At 44.1% G+C, this 17,032-nt stretch overlaps 1 protein-coding gene across 3 annotated transcripts in view; it reads right to left on the bottom strand.

Moving 5' to 3' along the window:
- Positions 1–17,032, bottom strand: part of RIPK1 (receptor interacting serine/threonine kinase 1) — a 215,206-nt gene that overhangs the window by 31,228 nt on the left and 166,946 nt on the right. For all 3 annotated transcript variants that reach the window (XM_085607158.1, XM_085607157.1, XM_085607159.1), the window contains exon 9: positions 13,333–13,953. In XM_085607158.1, coding sequence (XP_085463284.1) covers positions 13,333–13,953 — 621 coding nt within the window. The remainder of the gene's footprint in view (positions 1–13,332; positions 13,954–17,032) is intronic.

Here is a 17,032-nt window from a genome sequence, read left to right as displayed (position 1 = left end):
ATTTGTTCCCTGAGTTTGGGTATCTTTCTAGTGAACAGATGTTCCGCAATGCCTGAGATCCTGTCTAGCAGGCTGCGGCATTTCATCTTAACTTTTAGGATTCGTGCAGGTCCACTGTCGTAAAATGCACTTCCGGCATCTTAGAGCTGGACGCTGATTCTGCCTGCCGCTCTCCCTGTACTCATGGTATAGCGTTACAGCAGAGCTGCCGAATGTGACCCTGTATGCTTGTGTTTGCAGTTAGCAGCCTGAGAAACCAGGTTAGAGTTTCGGCGTGGGCTTCTTATCCTGTGATTCTGGGCATATCACTCTTACCTAAAAAACATGAATGTGGCCTTGTGTAAGGAAAATGGTGATCATCTAAAGTTTCCCAGTACCTTTGGTCGCACTATTCAAAAACTGCCGAAAAATGCACAAATAGGCGAAAACAAAGAGTTAGCATAAAAAAGAAAAGACAAATGGATACTACCCGTTCAGTGGCTGAGTTGTACAAAGTGAAACCAGAAAGCCTGGGTAAATCCCAGCTTCCTCACTTGAATTGTGTGATCTTTGGCAATTATTTCATTTTACCAAAACTCCTGTATCTTCATTATTGCATATGAAAACAATTTCGAATATGTGAGTTCAGAATACCAGTTGTACAGAAACCTATACTGTGTTTAATTTAATACATATTGCTCTATAATAATCTAGACAAAGTATAGGGTTTACACAACAACGGTCTTGCCTCTGTTCACTAGTGGTTCATGTTTAAACATTTTTAATATGCACTCACCACTGCAGTGCTATAAAGTGACAATTTAATGTCAAAACTTCCACGTTAAAGAAATACACATTTATGAATTTTGAAGAGACTTCATCATATTTTATGTGATATTTGTTATAGGTTTACATAGCAAACATTTTCAGGACTCGACACGGGCTCTTAGTTCCGAGCCAGACCCTTGGCTCTGCTCGCCCATCTCTAGACACACTCAGCGTCAGCTAGCTCCAGTTTGGGCAGGCAGCGGTTTTTCAAGAAAGACCATCAGAAGTATCTCAGATTTGTTTTTAGAAGAGCAGTGCAGCATTACCAGTAAAGGCCACCTTCTTTTGTCTGAATGTCGCCCAATGGTGTTGACCAAGGTTCTGGTACCACAGATGCACATAAGACTGTAGTGTAACAACTCGTGTCTCGTTATATCTATTTCAGAGGGTGCCCATCCATTCCTGTGCGTGTAGAATTGTACAACAATTGTAATTTTGAGAGAAATTATGGAAAATGTTAATTTTAATCTTGTCTACATTTCCCTCCTCGATACACCGTCACTAGACGATTTCTGCGCTGTCCTATTGAAAAAAACAAGCATTTGCAAAGCCAATAGGTCTCGCCTTTGGGATCTTATAAGTGTTTAGCCATGCAACAGTTGATGTTGTTGCACCAAGGATATTGTGCTGCAAAAGTAAATACTTATAAGGTCCCAAAAGCGAGACCTATTGGCTATGCCAATGCTTGTTTTTAATGGGGCTTCCCTGGTATCACTTAGGGCACCCCAGTGTCTTCAATCCTTGGGGCAAAACAGTAGCCAAACATTGAACTGCTTGGCCTGTTAACAAGGTGCCTGCATTCACTGCCGTGGAAGCCCGCTTCAGCTTCTCTTGTATCCGCCTGGCCGGAGCACCTTACTTTCATGGCTCCTGCTCGCAGCGGGATGGATCTGTGGTGCTCCTGGGTCCCAGAGATGGTGTTCAGGGGCCCAATCGTTGTCTTCAGGGCCTGAGAATGAGGTCCCGGGTCCCCTTTCAGGTTGTGCTACCCGGGGTATGGGGTCCCTGGGCCCAAAAGAAAACTGGGAAGGTGGCCCCATCTACGTCCCCTCCCCCGGCAATTTGATCATTGGTCTGTTGGACTCTGCGGGGATGAAGGACCCTAGAGGAAATACTAATTTGGGGGAGGGACCGCACTAATACCTGCTCACCCACAATTTCGATCTCAATCTGGAAGTGCATTGGCTAGAAGGGATCTCCCCATCCAGCACGCGAGTGGATATTGTGAAAAACATGGAATTTAAATTTGACAAAGATATGTCCTTTCACAAGCAAATCAACTTTGTGGTTGCAGTGTATTTCAGCTTTTTGCGGATGTTGACAAAAATCGTGCATTTGCTTTTGGTGTCGATTAGTAAATCTTTATTGCTGGATTGTTAAAACCATTGCGAATTGGCTCTGGGGCTTTGTGTAACAACTGGCCCATGAGGTGAAGCAGATTTTCAGAGCTTACCCTCCTTTCTCCACCAGGTTAAGGACATACGCTACTAGCGATTGTTATAGTCAATGTAAGCATAAAGGAGCGAGTGCGGCAAATGAGGTGCAATGGATGTTATTGATGTAAAGTACAGGTGCAGCAGTTTAGGTGCCTTAGTGTTTTTTCTGGTTAGTAATGCCAGTATACAGGTAGAAGATGAAGGGCGGAAGTTAAGTGCAGCGTCTACAGACAGAATAAGTAAGGTGCAATGGACGTTAATGCTGAAAAATCCAAGTGCAGTAGTTTAGGTGTCTTAGTTCTTTATCCGGCTGATAATACCTGTATACGTGTATGGGATGATGGGCGGAGGTTATGTACAGCGTTCGGGGACATGATTTAAGGTCTGTGGCCTCGCTGGTCAGTAGTGCAAATATAATAAACAGAAGCGCGAGAGTGAGCACGAGAGTGAGCAGCAGTGAGCTCCGAACAGCAGTAGCAGTAGTAGTGTGCTCGGTGCTTTTAGACATCGCCAGACCCCCGGCTACCCCCTGGGACCTTTTGGAGCCCGCAAGCTCCATGTCCAGCTTAAGCCACGGAGCTCACGCTGTGGCAACGTGTATGAGACAGAGGGGATAGAGGAGACAGTGGAGATACCACAAGGGAGCCGGTTCTGGTCCTGGTTTTATTTTTGCCGCAGCTCCAGGAAGACATCACCGGGAGGCCTCAGCGGGCACAGCTTACAAGCCAGCCTGCCCCCACCCACCCATCCGCCCATCTGCCTGCACCCATTCTGCATCCTGAATTCAGCAGGTTTTGTGGGGGCTCGGAGTGCGAGGTAAAACAGTGGAAAGGCGGTGAGAAGGAAAGCATCAACGGACGGCCAGCCCAAGGAGTCTCGAAGGACTAAGGAGGCAGCTTGCAAGCTCGCTGTATTACTCACTGCATAACCCACTGCTTGGTCTCCCATGCCAGCTTCAGGAACAAGAAGGGGACGCTCCTAACAAAGCTGAACGCTGTGCTAAATACCTACCTGCCGTGAGGGGAACGGCCTGCTGTGGGGTCGCTGGGCTGCATTTTGGCGGACCTTCATTGCCGTGAGGGGAACGGCCCACGAACACTACAAATCCCGGCATTCCTGTACCGGCGCTTGCCGATGACGACGCTACCCAGCGCCGGACCTCCTTAAAATCGAACAGGCGCTCACGCAGCGCGGGACGCTCCTAACAAAGCTGAACGCTGTGCTAAATACCTACCTGCCGTGAGGGGAACGGCCTGCTGTGGGGTCGCTGGGCTGCATTTTGGCGGACCTTCATTGCCGTGAGGGGAACGGCCCACGAACACTACAAATCCCGGCATTCCTGTACCGGCGCTTGCCGATGACGACGCTACCCAGCGCCGGACCTCCTTAAAATCGAACAGGCGCTCACGCAGCGCGGGACGCGCGCGGGCAGCGCCCGGGCCAAGCCCGGGCCAAGGGCGGGCCCGTCCTTGCCCGTCTCTGACCGATCCTGACTGGACTGGGCAACATCTCTAACGCTGCTGTGACACTATATCCAAGGTAGAAGGGCGTACTCATCCTTGTTCGGTCTTGAAAGTGATTGTTGCATCCCCTTGTTTAGCTTCATAGTCGCCCATTTTGTACAGCGAGTATTGTGTTCTAGTGGAGTTGTATCTTACTCTCTTGTAATTGTTCCTTTTAGGCTAACGAGCACATTGGCCCTAGTATTGTATGCTTAGTACAAATGGCGTCCAAAGGTAAACGTACATGCGGGGGTGGGTCTGTGACCGGTACACTCGACCATTTTATTACAAGAGCTGTATCATGTCTTGAGCACGAACTGGCTATTACTGAGCGTCGCTTGTCTGTTGAGTTAGCGCAAGCTAGACGCTCTTCCTTGGGAATTTTGGCTGGGGCCAAATCTCCTTTGAAGTTAGCGGTCCAGAATGGGGGCGAATTAGTTCTGCAGGAGAATGTTGGGACAAGTCCTTCCACATCGCAGCCCTGCAGTGTCGTGTGTGATGCCCCTGGGGACTCTGGTGACTCTGCGATAATAGCTCGCAACCCCCCTATCTCTAATAAATTAGTTATAACCCACCCACAGACTAGGGCTAGCAAAAGAATTGTAAATCCCCCTAATGCCAAGAGGAAACGAGTAGGGGGGTCCCAGGGAGGGAGGAAGGCCAAACACCCTAATGTTACGGAAAAATCTCCACTGGGGGTTACACAGGGCGAAGTTCCCTCATCTCCTAGTGGGAATATTACTTGTCATACAGACCAGCCTCAAACGAGTAATATGGTCCTCGAAATAGAAAAACATTTCCGTTCTCTGATTCTCCCCGTGCTGGAAAGGGTTAAGCAAGTTAGTGAGAAGGTAGATAGATTAGAACAAACTGTTCTGGATAATTTTTGCTCACTGAAAAATGTTATTAAATTAGCTACCAAGGCAAGGGACAATCCTGTAGGGGTGTCCTCTACCCTTCCTACTCCCCCGCTGGCATCCTCTGCTAATGAAGTAGTGTATGGGGTTTTACCCGAGGTCGCTCTCCCCAAGGTACAGGTCATTGATAATTCTAACTTTACTAGTCAATGTATTGATAATTTGGGAGACAATCTTGCGAGTGTGCCCAGTATTAATGCTGGAAAAAAGTCTATGAACCAAAAAAGGTCCTGGGAACCTGGGGTCAAAAACAGTATATCGCCTAAGGCTCATATTCATCTGCCCCCTGCCTGTACACCCTATGTTGCTGTTCTAACTGGAGTCCCTGAACTACAGGAAGGGGTTTCGGAATCGTACCAGCAACTAAAGAACAAAGTTACGTTTTGGCTAAATAGGAACAGACCGCTTCCTAACCACCTAGATGGAAAGATCCTCTTCACTAGAAGGGTTAGCTGGGTAGGTCCAAGACCCAAAGATGTCCCAGGGGACTCCATTTTAGTCAACTTTGGAGATAGTCGTACAGTGCATTATATTTGTGGCTCCCGACTGGCTTGCGACCAGTCAAAAATTAGGGTACACGATCTAGGGTTTTTTTTATAACTCTTACCCTGTAGGACTTAGTCCACCTCTGGAAAATTGGGAAGCAAATGATTTGTGCTCCCCAGTAGCTTTTGCCTGACCGACACCTGGGCCGCAGTTATTTACTACACCTCTCAATCCAAGTACTCCTGTTGGAGGGCCTAAGTTCAACAAACCTCTACGTTACTCCCCTGTTACCGGGGTGGACAAGATAATAGATGTAGTTGTACCAACCCCTGATCTGTCTATGGGACCAGAATGTGGACTTGTGCAGCTGTGTGCGAACTCTGCCCATGTTCAAGGCCAAGGAAGGGAGGGGGGGTCTATGGTCTCTTGGAATATTGCAGGCTTAAAATCAAAAATGGATTCACCGGATTGGCTAGGCTATATAGGCTACTTTGATGTCTGCCTTTTCCAGGAAACCTGGACCTGTGAGCCTCAGTTTCTACAGGGATTTTTGAACTTCTATGTCCCCGCAATCCAGGGTATAAGGGGACGTCCAAAGGGAGGACTGACAATCTGGGTCCGACAGGACATATTTTCAAAGGCTTCTGCAATACCTACTGGGTCCGAAGATATTCAATTAGTGAGGGTGTCACTTGGAACCCTTGGTGATTTGGACATCTACAATTTGTATTTGAGGGACCCTAATAGGACAGGCTCCCAGGTTTTGGCTCTCTTGGTCTCCATTATCGACCAGCACTCAGGTGGGAGGCGAATAGTGGTAGCTGGGGATTTTAATATCACCTTTGAACCGCTCCTAGACCCTGATTCTGGGTGGGGCAATGAAGCTGTGGAAGACCAATTGTGGGGGGTACCTGCGCTTGACCTCAGCCCAATTAAAAGGTGGACTGAGATTATTGTTCAGACCAACGCTCTCTGTTTTGAGCATGGTCTGAGGGCCCTGAATGGGAGGACGCCAGGTGATAAACAAGGGGCGAAGACTTTTGACAATGGTCGACATTCTAGTAGGATTGATTACGTCCTATGTAGCTTGCAATTATGGCAACCAGCTTTAGATATGGTTGTTGAGGTTAGAGTTGAGAGTGACCATAACCCTATCTGTGTTGAGCATAGATGGTGGTCTAGTAATCGCTTAATAGCTGGTGGAATGGTTCCGTGCCTGCCTGAGGTAACTCTAACAAATAACATGCGTAGACTTAAGTGGGGGGAGCTCGAGCATAACACCCTGGCCATTGCCGATATAGATAACAAATTAGTTGATTCTATTGTTGAGCTTGAGGGTTTGCTATTCCAAGATCCAGGCAATAATAAAGTCACTGCATGCCATGAAAAGTTGTTTGCTGAAATAGGTTCCTATTTTACGAAGCCCTTGAGGAACACGAATAAGGCTCCAACTAAGAAAAATAGATGGTATGACGGTGTTTGTAGGGAATCCAGGTCCAACCTAGTGAAAGCCCTGTCTAATGGTGGACTGGAGGGTATCCGCTCCGCCAGACTAGCATATAAAAAAGCTGTAAGGATGGCCAAAAAAAACTGGGACGAGCAACACTGGCTGGATTTAAAAAGCGCATGCCATACCCGAGATTCCCGGCTATTTTGGAACATTCTCAAGTGGGGCCATGGTGGGCGCCCTGATAGCCCCTCCAACTATGTTTCACAGGCAGAGTGGGTACAATATTTCAAACCTCAATATGCTTGTAACATTTTGTTTAACTTTGCATGGGTGCCAAATCATGTTTTCTATTCCCAGGGTCCCTTTTGTATCCAAGACGCCAGTAGGGCTTTGTGCTCAGTTACCAGTGGACGTGCCCCCGGCCAGGACAGGGTTCCTTCGGACGTCTTTCTCCACAATAAGGGTAACTGGAGCAAGTATATAACCCTATTGGCTAACGCTGTGGCTGTAGGCACGCCAGTCCCAAAATCCTGGAGGGGGGCAGTTATTATACCTGTATTCAAGAAAGGCGACAGGACGCTCCCGGGAAACTATAGGCCAATTAGCCTCATCGATTCCATTCAGAAGGTGGTAGGGAGGATGGTCTTGAACCAAATACAAGAATGGATGGATGATAATAACATTTTGTCACCCTTCCAAGCTGGTTTTCGGAAACTAACCAGCACGGTGGACCAAGTCTTTTACTTTGTCCAGCTCCTCTGGAAGGTGGTGACATTGGGGAACGGCAGTCTTTATGTAGCTTTTGTTGACTTAAGGGCTGCCTTCGATCTTGTACCACGACACCGGCTGTGGGCAGTTCTAGAGAGGCTAGGTCTTCCCAAAGAAATTCTGACTATGGTGATGCGTCTGCATGAGTCTAACTATGCTAGGATTCAGTGGGGAGGGGCGGGAGAGGATACATCTGAGTTCCCGGTTGAGCGTGGTGTGAGACAAGGTTGTACTATGGCACCCACGCTCTTCTCACTTTATATCAACGGGATAGTCGAACTCATGCTCTCTGCTAATACCGACGCTCCAAGGTTGGCTGGTGTTTCCATCCCCATATTATTGTTTGCAGACGATACGCTTATCGTATCCAGAACATCTAATGGTCTGCAAAAAGCCCTTCGCCTGTTTGATGAGTTTTGCCTTGATCATGGTTTAGAGGTTAATGTGGCAAAAACGAAGTTTATGGCCTTTAACCCTCATAGCAGCTTTCAAGGGAAAAGAGTGTTTATGAATGGGCAACCCTTAGAATTAGTGACCAATTTTACATATCTTGGATTGCAAATCTCAAATAATAATAATTGGCGCAGACATCTGGAAATGGCCTCCCTAAGATTTAAGCAGATAACTGGTGCTTTGACCAGGGATTTTAGTAGGTCACTTACGAAACCAATAAGCCCGGTTTTGCAAGTATACGAAGCAAAGGCCCTAAACTCTGTCCTTTATGGGGCGGAACTTTGGGGCTTTGAACAGCTAGCAACTTTGGTAAATGTGGAGCATACATTCCTGCGTAAAATAACTGGTCTTCCTCAGAGCACCCCTCTGATCCCACTTAGGTATGATCTGGGCAGGAGGTCCATTAAGGATATTGCAAGACTCCGTCCGGTTCTATACTGGCGGAGGCTTTGGACTACTCCTGAACTTTCCCACTATGCCAAGGGCCTGAATGACATTATAAAATCTGATGTTTTTCACAAAATTGAGTGGCTGAAGAACTTACATGCGTCTTTAAAGGACATGGGTATGGAAGGGTTGTGGACCGACCCAGCTTCTGCCCAGTTTCCATCAAAAAGTTCTCTTAAAATAGCATACTGGGAAAGAATAGATTCCCAGGTACTGAATAAAGCAACTGGGATGTCTGGGAAATTTTTGGAGTTCAAAGATTCCCCCTATTTGGAACAATACTGGGATGTGGTGACTAATGTGGGTGACAGGAAACTTTATTTCCAGTTTAGAGCTGGTTCTTTGCCCCTTAGATCTTTGACTGGAAGGTGGGCCACGAACTCGGAACTGCAATGTCCTGCATGTGGGGCTGCGATGGAATCATCTCCCCACTTTCTGTTTGTCTGCCCGGCACTTGCCATTCCAAGGCGTGTTTGGCTTACACCAATGTGTAGATTGCTCGGCACAAGGAGCAGCACTGTAGCTTTACGCATTCTGCGCACTAGCTCTTTGACATTTGTCTCTGTTGCATTGGCAAAATACCTGGGCTGGGCATGGGCATTGCGGAGAAAATCAATTAAGCGCTCCCTTGATGGTCCCTAATGAATTCAGTGTTCGGGTCTTCCCCACTTTTAAGCTGTACCAGGGACAATTTTAATCTAAAAAAAAAAAAAAAAAACCTTTTATTACTAAATCTCAGTCTGTTGAAGTGTTTAATATTTTTTTAACAAGGCTCTTTTAATAAGGTATTTTAATGTATTTATTGAAATGTATGTTTTAGGTACTATGTTTGTGTCTTTTATGATTGTATTTTTAAATCGAATAAAGACTGATTGATTTCCGTAATACTTTGAGCTGTACTGTTTAAGCCATTTAGGCTGTATTTGAGCTACGTTTAAGCTGGTACCCCACCTCCCCTGCGTCTGCTGGAACCCTGGCCTTGACCTTTTTCATAAATCTCTGGAGAAATTTCCCCACTGCACTGTTCAACATGATGTCTGATGGTTCAAAGCAGCCCATCACTGCCTCCTTACTGGACCTTATACCTCGGTCGTTCCATGTTCTTTGTAGGAGTTCCCGTTGATCCTGTATAAAAGAGGTACACAGCAGAATGTAGGGATAATATCTTCCTGGCTCTGCTTGCATAGCCGACAGTGGTCTTTTGCTTACATTCTTTTCCATAGGGTATAGTGACTTAGGATCTGTAGTATTCCCAGCCTGTATTTCAGGAACTGTACCTTAATCATATCACTATAGGATTCACTTAAGTACTCTGTGGTTTCAGCCTGGCATAACTATGAAGAGTCGAGACAGGCAGTCTTTGTCCTCAAGCAATGACAACAACTTTGTGCTTGCTGTAGCCAGGTTTTTAAACTCCAGGTAGTTTATAGGTAAGTTCCGAGTGGTGATTAAACCAAGAATACTCAAGGCCTGTAACAGATAGGTCCGTGTCAGGGAGCTATGCTTTGCTTCCAATTCGGACCAGAGGGAATGGCCAAGGGAGCCTTTCATTGCCAGCTTAATTTATGGCAGCACAACGTAAAGGCCGCATTCCGGGCCAGTAACTATTTAACAATACCAAACTCCAGTCTGATCTGGGCCAGAGATAAGCGAGAGGGTATCTGGAAAATGGATCTATACACCTCGAGTATAATTTTGTCCTTTATTGCACTGTCCTGCCCCTGAAGAGCCTCGCTTCCATAGGTGGAAGTTGGAAGAACCTTCGGGGTCACCTGCAGAATCAGTGTGAGCGTTGGGCCTTTTAATTTACTGTAAAGAGACCTGAGGTTATAGGCCGGAGCACTGCCTTTCTTTCTGATTTCTTCTAGCTGTTCGCTGTACTTCCTATTGTCGTTGAAATAGACTCTGAAATACTTAAAGTTTTTTGTCAACCATAATTTCTTTTGGTCCAGAAACCATGTGGGCTCTTGAGTTCTAGTGCCTTGGACTGCTAAGAGATAGTTAGGAAAACCAAAACAACCCCTTGTGCATTCACTGGCAGGTTGTGCTGAATCATCCTTCAGTTACTTCGTCTTTCTACCAGAATGTGTAAGCGGAGAAAGCCAAGGGAAAATATACATTTGGTTCATAGAGAAAGCCATGATGAAACAGCGTTCCAAATGACCATCAAAGGTCAAAAAAGTAACAGCTATGTCAAATTCCAGAGAATTATTAAGATCCTGTGCCAAGAGACAAAATGTGTAGCCTCCACTTTTCTTATATTTCCATGAGTAGCAGCGTCGCGTATAACAGTGTATAGAAAGTGGCGTCTAGCACAGGGTCTTAATAAATCTTTGGAATTTGACATAGCTGTTACATTTTTTGACCTTTGATGGTCATTTGGAACACTTTATAGTATTAGCCCTGAGGAAGTCTGTGGCCCACACCACAAAAGACGAAACATGTGTTGGCGGCTAGGACTGTTGTTGGAGAAGTTGATTTGAAATAAAAGAAGATTAAGAAGACCTTCTCGATGTTGACTCATTAAGGACTTTAAATGATTGTGAAATAAGCTCAGGATATATTTATCTTTTTGTGTTTAAATGCTGTAGAATTTCTATACCATCTGGTATATGGTGGATGGCCGTTGTCATATCCTTTGAGCTATTTAAAATTTGAATTGCTTGATTATTTCACAACTCTGCGCAATTGTTACCCAGCCATCCATTCTGTGTAGTATTCTTAGCCTTCACAGGGTGTCTCCTGGGCCATTACCACTCTAGCATAACATGATAGTCTAACATTTAGGAATTTGGGGCTTGAAGGGATAATGTGGAAGAATGGATCTAGAGGGGATGCTAGCCTGGTCATCGTGGACACTGTCTCTTTTGACTGAGTCCTGAGGCAGCACATTCCCCAAGCCTTCATTGTACTCTGGCTCAAAGCAGTTTGTGTGGCAGGAGCTTACGTCACCGGACCTGCAAATACAAGTGAAAGCAAACTCCTCAGGCACATGCATGGTGTTACATACTCCCCAGCCACCATGGTCCGATGCCAGCTCACAATCATCACGTTAAACATGACTCAAAGTACAGCCAAGTCAAACGTTACATCTATTACAGAAATGCAGTTCACAAAGTTTATGCGTAAATAATTTATTCCCATTTACTCCAGTTGGTTTTCAGTAATCCTCTGCTAACCATTTTTAGGCCTTCTAAACCTTACAAAAGTTAATTAGAAAGTACATAAGAATGTGCAGATCTCCAGTATACAAGGCAATTAAGTTGCTAGGACTGTTAAAGGCAACAAAGCTAACCATGTACATTCGGTAAATCTGTTCTTCTGTTAAAACCACAAGGAATTAATGTTTTCAATGCGCAAGTGAAGCAAAAACTCCCCTTACACTAGCCATTAACCCCCTTCTCAAACTGAGTGACTGATATTCAACCCACTTTATGGTCAAAATGTTACAAAATATTTGGAAATCCTCACTCTAACTCCCATACTCTCTCTCTTCTAATTTCATCACAAACCAGTCTGACTCTGGACTTGTTTTTTTTACTTCCAAGAAGTTCATGCTAAGAACAGCTTACTACCATCATCTGCCAACTAGCATCTTTTTGGACCTTGGAAGACGAATGACCTTGAAATCTGCCCTCTGTGGTACTTACATAACTAGCCTCACTTATATAAATTCACCTCAGTCTTACGGAGTATGCCCTCTGACTTCAAAGACCCCCTAGGGAGAAATCCTTTCCAATTTCCTCTTCATGATTGGCAACCTCCTTCTTCTCAAGGCTTCAGACCACTTCCTGACCACCTGACTGCATTTCAATCTTGAACTAAAAAATACGCTGAGCTCCTTCTAATCTGGTCTTGGTCATGAAATGTAGACCACCCTGTACACAATTCAAAACAAATTGCTGTCAATCAAGGGAAAAGGTGACTGTAAAACAATACTCCAAATTGAGTTTTGGTAGCTATCAGTTTCTGAAACCATAATATTCTCATCATCCATTTGTCCTGTGGTTTCGGACAAACGCTTGGATGGTTCAGGTTTTTGCCCCACACAGCTCCTGCAGGGTTTCCAAAGAAACAATTGCTTTAATATTGTAACAGTTTGCAGCATCTCTCATGGTTACACAATTACATGTCCATCTCTAACCTATTCCATCTTCTGAAATCTTCTAGGATGAGTTTTCATTTCTATGTAGAGGGCTGCCAGACCTCTGTACTGCCCAAACTGAATAATAGATCGCCCGTAATTCTGCATGCATACCAATAAACCCAAAGCAGAAAGTTGCACAAGAGGGTGGTAGGCTTTCCACGTTAATTTGTCCCTAACAGTACACGCCTTGCAATTTAGCATGACCTTCATGCTAGCTTTAATTTCCGGATTAACTCTATCCTTTCCTTGGGTGTTAATATTATTGCATTACTTAAAAGATCACTGTCCCACTTGAATCTTTATATATTTGTTCACTGGCCTTGGTTTACCTGCTCATGCAGGCTATTGAAAACTTCTCTTCTTGTGTCACACACTGAACAAACCTAAAATATGACAAAAAGCATCCCGCCTTATCTTGGGGCTTTTGCATTGCCACTAGAGAGCCTGGTATACATACAGTGGCTGCAAGTCACAGACAAAAACTGATATTCCTCGATCACATGCTTACGCTCCAGCAACAGACTGCTGACATCATGCATCAGTTAATTGTGTAGCTCATAAGAAAGACATTCATCGTCTCTCAAAAATCTCTAGCTCTGTACTGGCCTTCAAAGGAGAATCTAATCCATACCCATCCTGTCAAGTACTACCTTGAAAATGAGGTTGTTTCTGTGACTGATGTCAATAAATAATAGTCCTATAGTCCCACAGTGAAACGTACTGAGCTTGAAACATCCAGCATTTTGATACAGCACACTCTCAAAACCAAAGCAAAACTGACAGTATAATTACCCATCTCATACTACACCTGCAAACATTTCACAATCGTTGAATATCTTTTATGGTACCACATTATGCGTACTCTAAATCAGTACAAATTATTGGAAAAATGACAAAACATTAGCGATGGCCAACTTACCCATTTCTGGCATTGTGCTATTTTGATACAAATGTTCGTACTTCATAGGCAATGGCCCTAGAAATGTAGATTCTGGCACAGGAGCTCTTAGGCTGCTAGATTCAGAAATTGGGTGCGTTGTGACAGAATGATGTCTATAGAGGTCGCCTGCCCCTCCTGAGGGGGCGAACCCATTAGTCACCGTTGGAAATTCATTTGCAATATATTGGGCACCTAGAAATTTGGAATGTTTAAACACAGGCTGTGGGAAATATCCATTTGCAGCTTCATCCACACTGTGCACAGGAGCAGTGTGTAGATTTTGATTGTGGTTCAAGGGATTTTGTTGGGATGTCGGCATAGTTTTCTGAAGAGCAGAGCTTGTATGAGATGCTTCTTTGAACACTCTTCTGCTCCTTTCATCAGTCTTGTCAGCAAAAAACTCAGGTGGCTGGCTTTCTAACTGGTCCAGGCGGCTGCCCCTTTGATGGTAACTAAGTTCATCTTGAAGTTTTCTTTCCAGTTGGTAGTTATCTTCTTCACTTTCCACAGGAACATTCGACTCCCATGCAGAAAACTGAGATTCATCTAATTGGTTGGTCGTGAGAAGTCCTTGAGAGCTATGCAAAGACTGAGGAGGATCTAGAACATGGATCAAGAAGTGAAAGAACATGGTTAGCAACGATAGGAAGCGGAAGGAAAAACAAATCTTTCATATTTTCAGAAGCAGGTCACAATTACAGATTCTGCCAAAAGAACCAAAATATATGAGCAGGTGTTAAACCAAAACACAATATAGAAATATAAAATTATGAACCAGGTAAACATGTTAATGAACTGCATTCATTTTTTTGATTCATAGGTGTAGACAGTGCATTGGCTAAGAAGAATTTGCCTAATTTTGCCTACTAGTGGGCAAGATAAAATTTGAACAATTTTTTGCCTTTTGAATCCCTGTTCCCTACACTGCAAAATCATCTTCCAGGACAATATCTTGTGAAAACTCTATTTTATTCTAGTCCTATAATCACACATGGTCCAGAATGCATCAAAGTGCGAGTGCTAGTCAATATCAAGTACTTGAGTAGGAGGCTGGTCCTGGAACAGCAGCAAGATACTGGCAAGACAGACTTCGGTCTAACAAAAAACTAGAATTTGCGATGCGTGCAAAAGCTCTGAGTGGCACGGTCCAGGAGGAGAAAACATAAGATGAAGTAACTTAAAGTAAAGACAACCCCAAAATAGAACTTGCTTTTGAGAGATAAGAGGCTTTTCCTGTGACGTTTACAGTAACAAGGACAAGCCATCTGTATTAATGGGGAGTTTGCAGGTGTTCCCTACCCATCAGAACACTGTCCTCAGTCTGCAACAGAAGTGTGTTCTCCTGTGCCTCCTTAACTCTTTCTGGAGTTTGGTCAGATAGTCTAAACTAGGTCAAAGAAACTGGAATGATGGTTAAGTCGATCTACTATACAAAAAAATACTAAGGGTTCCATAAAGGTGAACTGTTGTACTAGAGTTATTTTATGTAAATGAACAATACTTTCATAATACTTAAAAAACAATTACAAAATATTTATATACACAACTAAAGTAGTATCTGACAATGAAAATTACAATAACCTAATAAGGTAAAAAAAGTAACACAATGAAATATAGTTACAGCAGTGAGAAATCAAGTTACAAACACTATTCAATGTTCACAATCACTCACTGATTGCAAACGGCGTGCTGGTCAGAACAAAAACAACATGGATGATTCAATCGTTGGCACATGGAGGGAGTGTTTTTACAAGGCACATACATCTCAGTGGTCATCTGCACTTGTAGATGGTCGCATCTTGGGAATTATAAACTGGTCTCAGTAGTGGGAAAGAAAAGACATCTTGGCACCCAATGTTCACATCTTTGGAATCATTGGGATGACTCTAGCTTCCATGGAGACAACAAAGGTGACGCTAAGGAGCGTCACAGCTGCAGGTCTTGGGTCTTATAGGATTTGGAGGGCCACAAGTGTGCTAAAAGAGGAAGAAATACAAGATAACTTCCAGGATAAAAAAATACAGACGGTGGGGTAGGCCATCTGCACATGGGGGTGTCAACTTTGAACCTTATAGGGACATTAAAGGCTGAGAGACACATGAGAGAAGGAGATAGATAAGAAATACAAAGCTGACAGAGACCTCAAAAGCACATGGATGTCAAAGTTAGATCAGCAGTTCACAGAGAGGTGACAGAGAAAAATAAAGAAGCACTAGGCTAAGTGTGTGGAGGGAGAGAGTGAGAAAAGATCAGGGAAGGAGCAGGAAAAAGGCACATGCAGTGCAGATTTGCACCCTAGCCAACGCTGCTTTCCTGGTAATAACCCTGATGAGTACTGAAGGAACTCAGCACTAAAGCCCCAGCAGTATTTGAGAGGCTGGTGACTCAGAGAATGATGTGGTTACTTCATTTTAAATGGTTAACTGCCGACTCAATTCTTCGCTGTATGACCATTCAAACAAATGTGAACCTTTTAGCAAATCGTAAAGTGAAGCATCGTAAGAGGGTAAATCTCTCCTAGCTAATCAAGGAGTTCCAGAACTTTCCAGATTTAATAACTAGTATAAATGAATTAATGCAACACGCTTTTAAAGCACTGCGTAACCTCAAAGAGGTACCCTGGCACTAAGAGAATCCTAGTTGAACCGAAAAGTGCTGAAATTATTGTAGAACAAAAGAAAAGAATTTTCTGAGTTTGCAACATGTGACTTAATGAGGAGAGGTTCTCAAACAGGTAGATTATTTCAGTTTTTTGCTGAGAGATAGAAGAGGGAGCAGCCTCCAAGTTGGGAGCACTTAATATTATGGACGAAGATTAAGTTGTCCAAGCTTGACCCCCAACATCAAAACGAAGCATAATGACTTAAAACGTTATTTGAGAAATTAAGACCCAGTCCCAGTGTGAGTTCTAAGGCAGCTGCAAAGGGCTTTAAAAAGAATGCACCTGAGGACTGGAAGCCAGTATAATGATTTTTAATGTTCAGAAATAAGACATTTGTAGGACCAGCCCAGAAGACAGATTTTGAATAATATTTTTCACATATCATGTGTTTGGAAGCTCCAAGTTAAACTGCATGCCCATAGTCCAATCAAGAGGAAATCAGTGCTTGAGTGACAATTTCCCTACAAATGCCTGATAAGAGAGCAAATATTTTACTGAGTGTCTGGATGATCAAACAAAATGAGGAAATCAAGTAAAAATAAATAAATATATATATATATATTATATATCTATATACACTTTTGATCAAAATGCTGTGGCTTTTGGGACATGTGGGAAACTCTTTCATGAGGAAAAAGGTCACCAACTCTGTTTCCCCAGTAGTTTATCGACTCATTGGATCTGGTTATCAAACTTGACAACCAAAAGGATTTCAGAGTAAAAGCAAATGTGGTGGCCAAGATATCTGCAGACACAATGAATTAAAGGTCTGTAGACAATCACAGTGAAGCACAAGTTACTACTTGTGTAACGATATATCTGTAAGAGACATTAGTTAGTGATAGATTCCTTACCTTAGAATAATCCCCAGGCGTCAGACTGGATCCGGAAAGTTTTGCTAGCAGTAGCCCTGCGCGCCAGTAGGTGGCGTTGTGCTGCTCCGCGTCTGTCGCTGGCGTCGTAAGCGCCGAGATGACGTCACGGAGACTTCTTAGGCGCCACCCATGCGCGCTGACG

Source organism: Triturus cristatus, chromosome 5_2 (genome assembly GCF_964204655.1).
Source record: "Triturus cristatus chromosome 5_2, aTriCri1.1, whole genome shotgun sequence".
Taxonomy (NCBI): domain Eukaryota; kingdom Metazoa; phylum Chordata; class Amphibia; order Caudata; family Salamandridae; genus Triturus; species Triturus cristatus.
The sequence above is the reverse complement of the archived record's forward strand: the minus strand, read 5'-3'. Positions and strand labels throughout refer to the sequence as shown.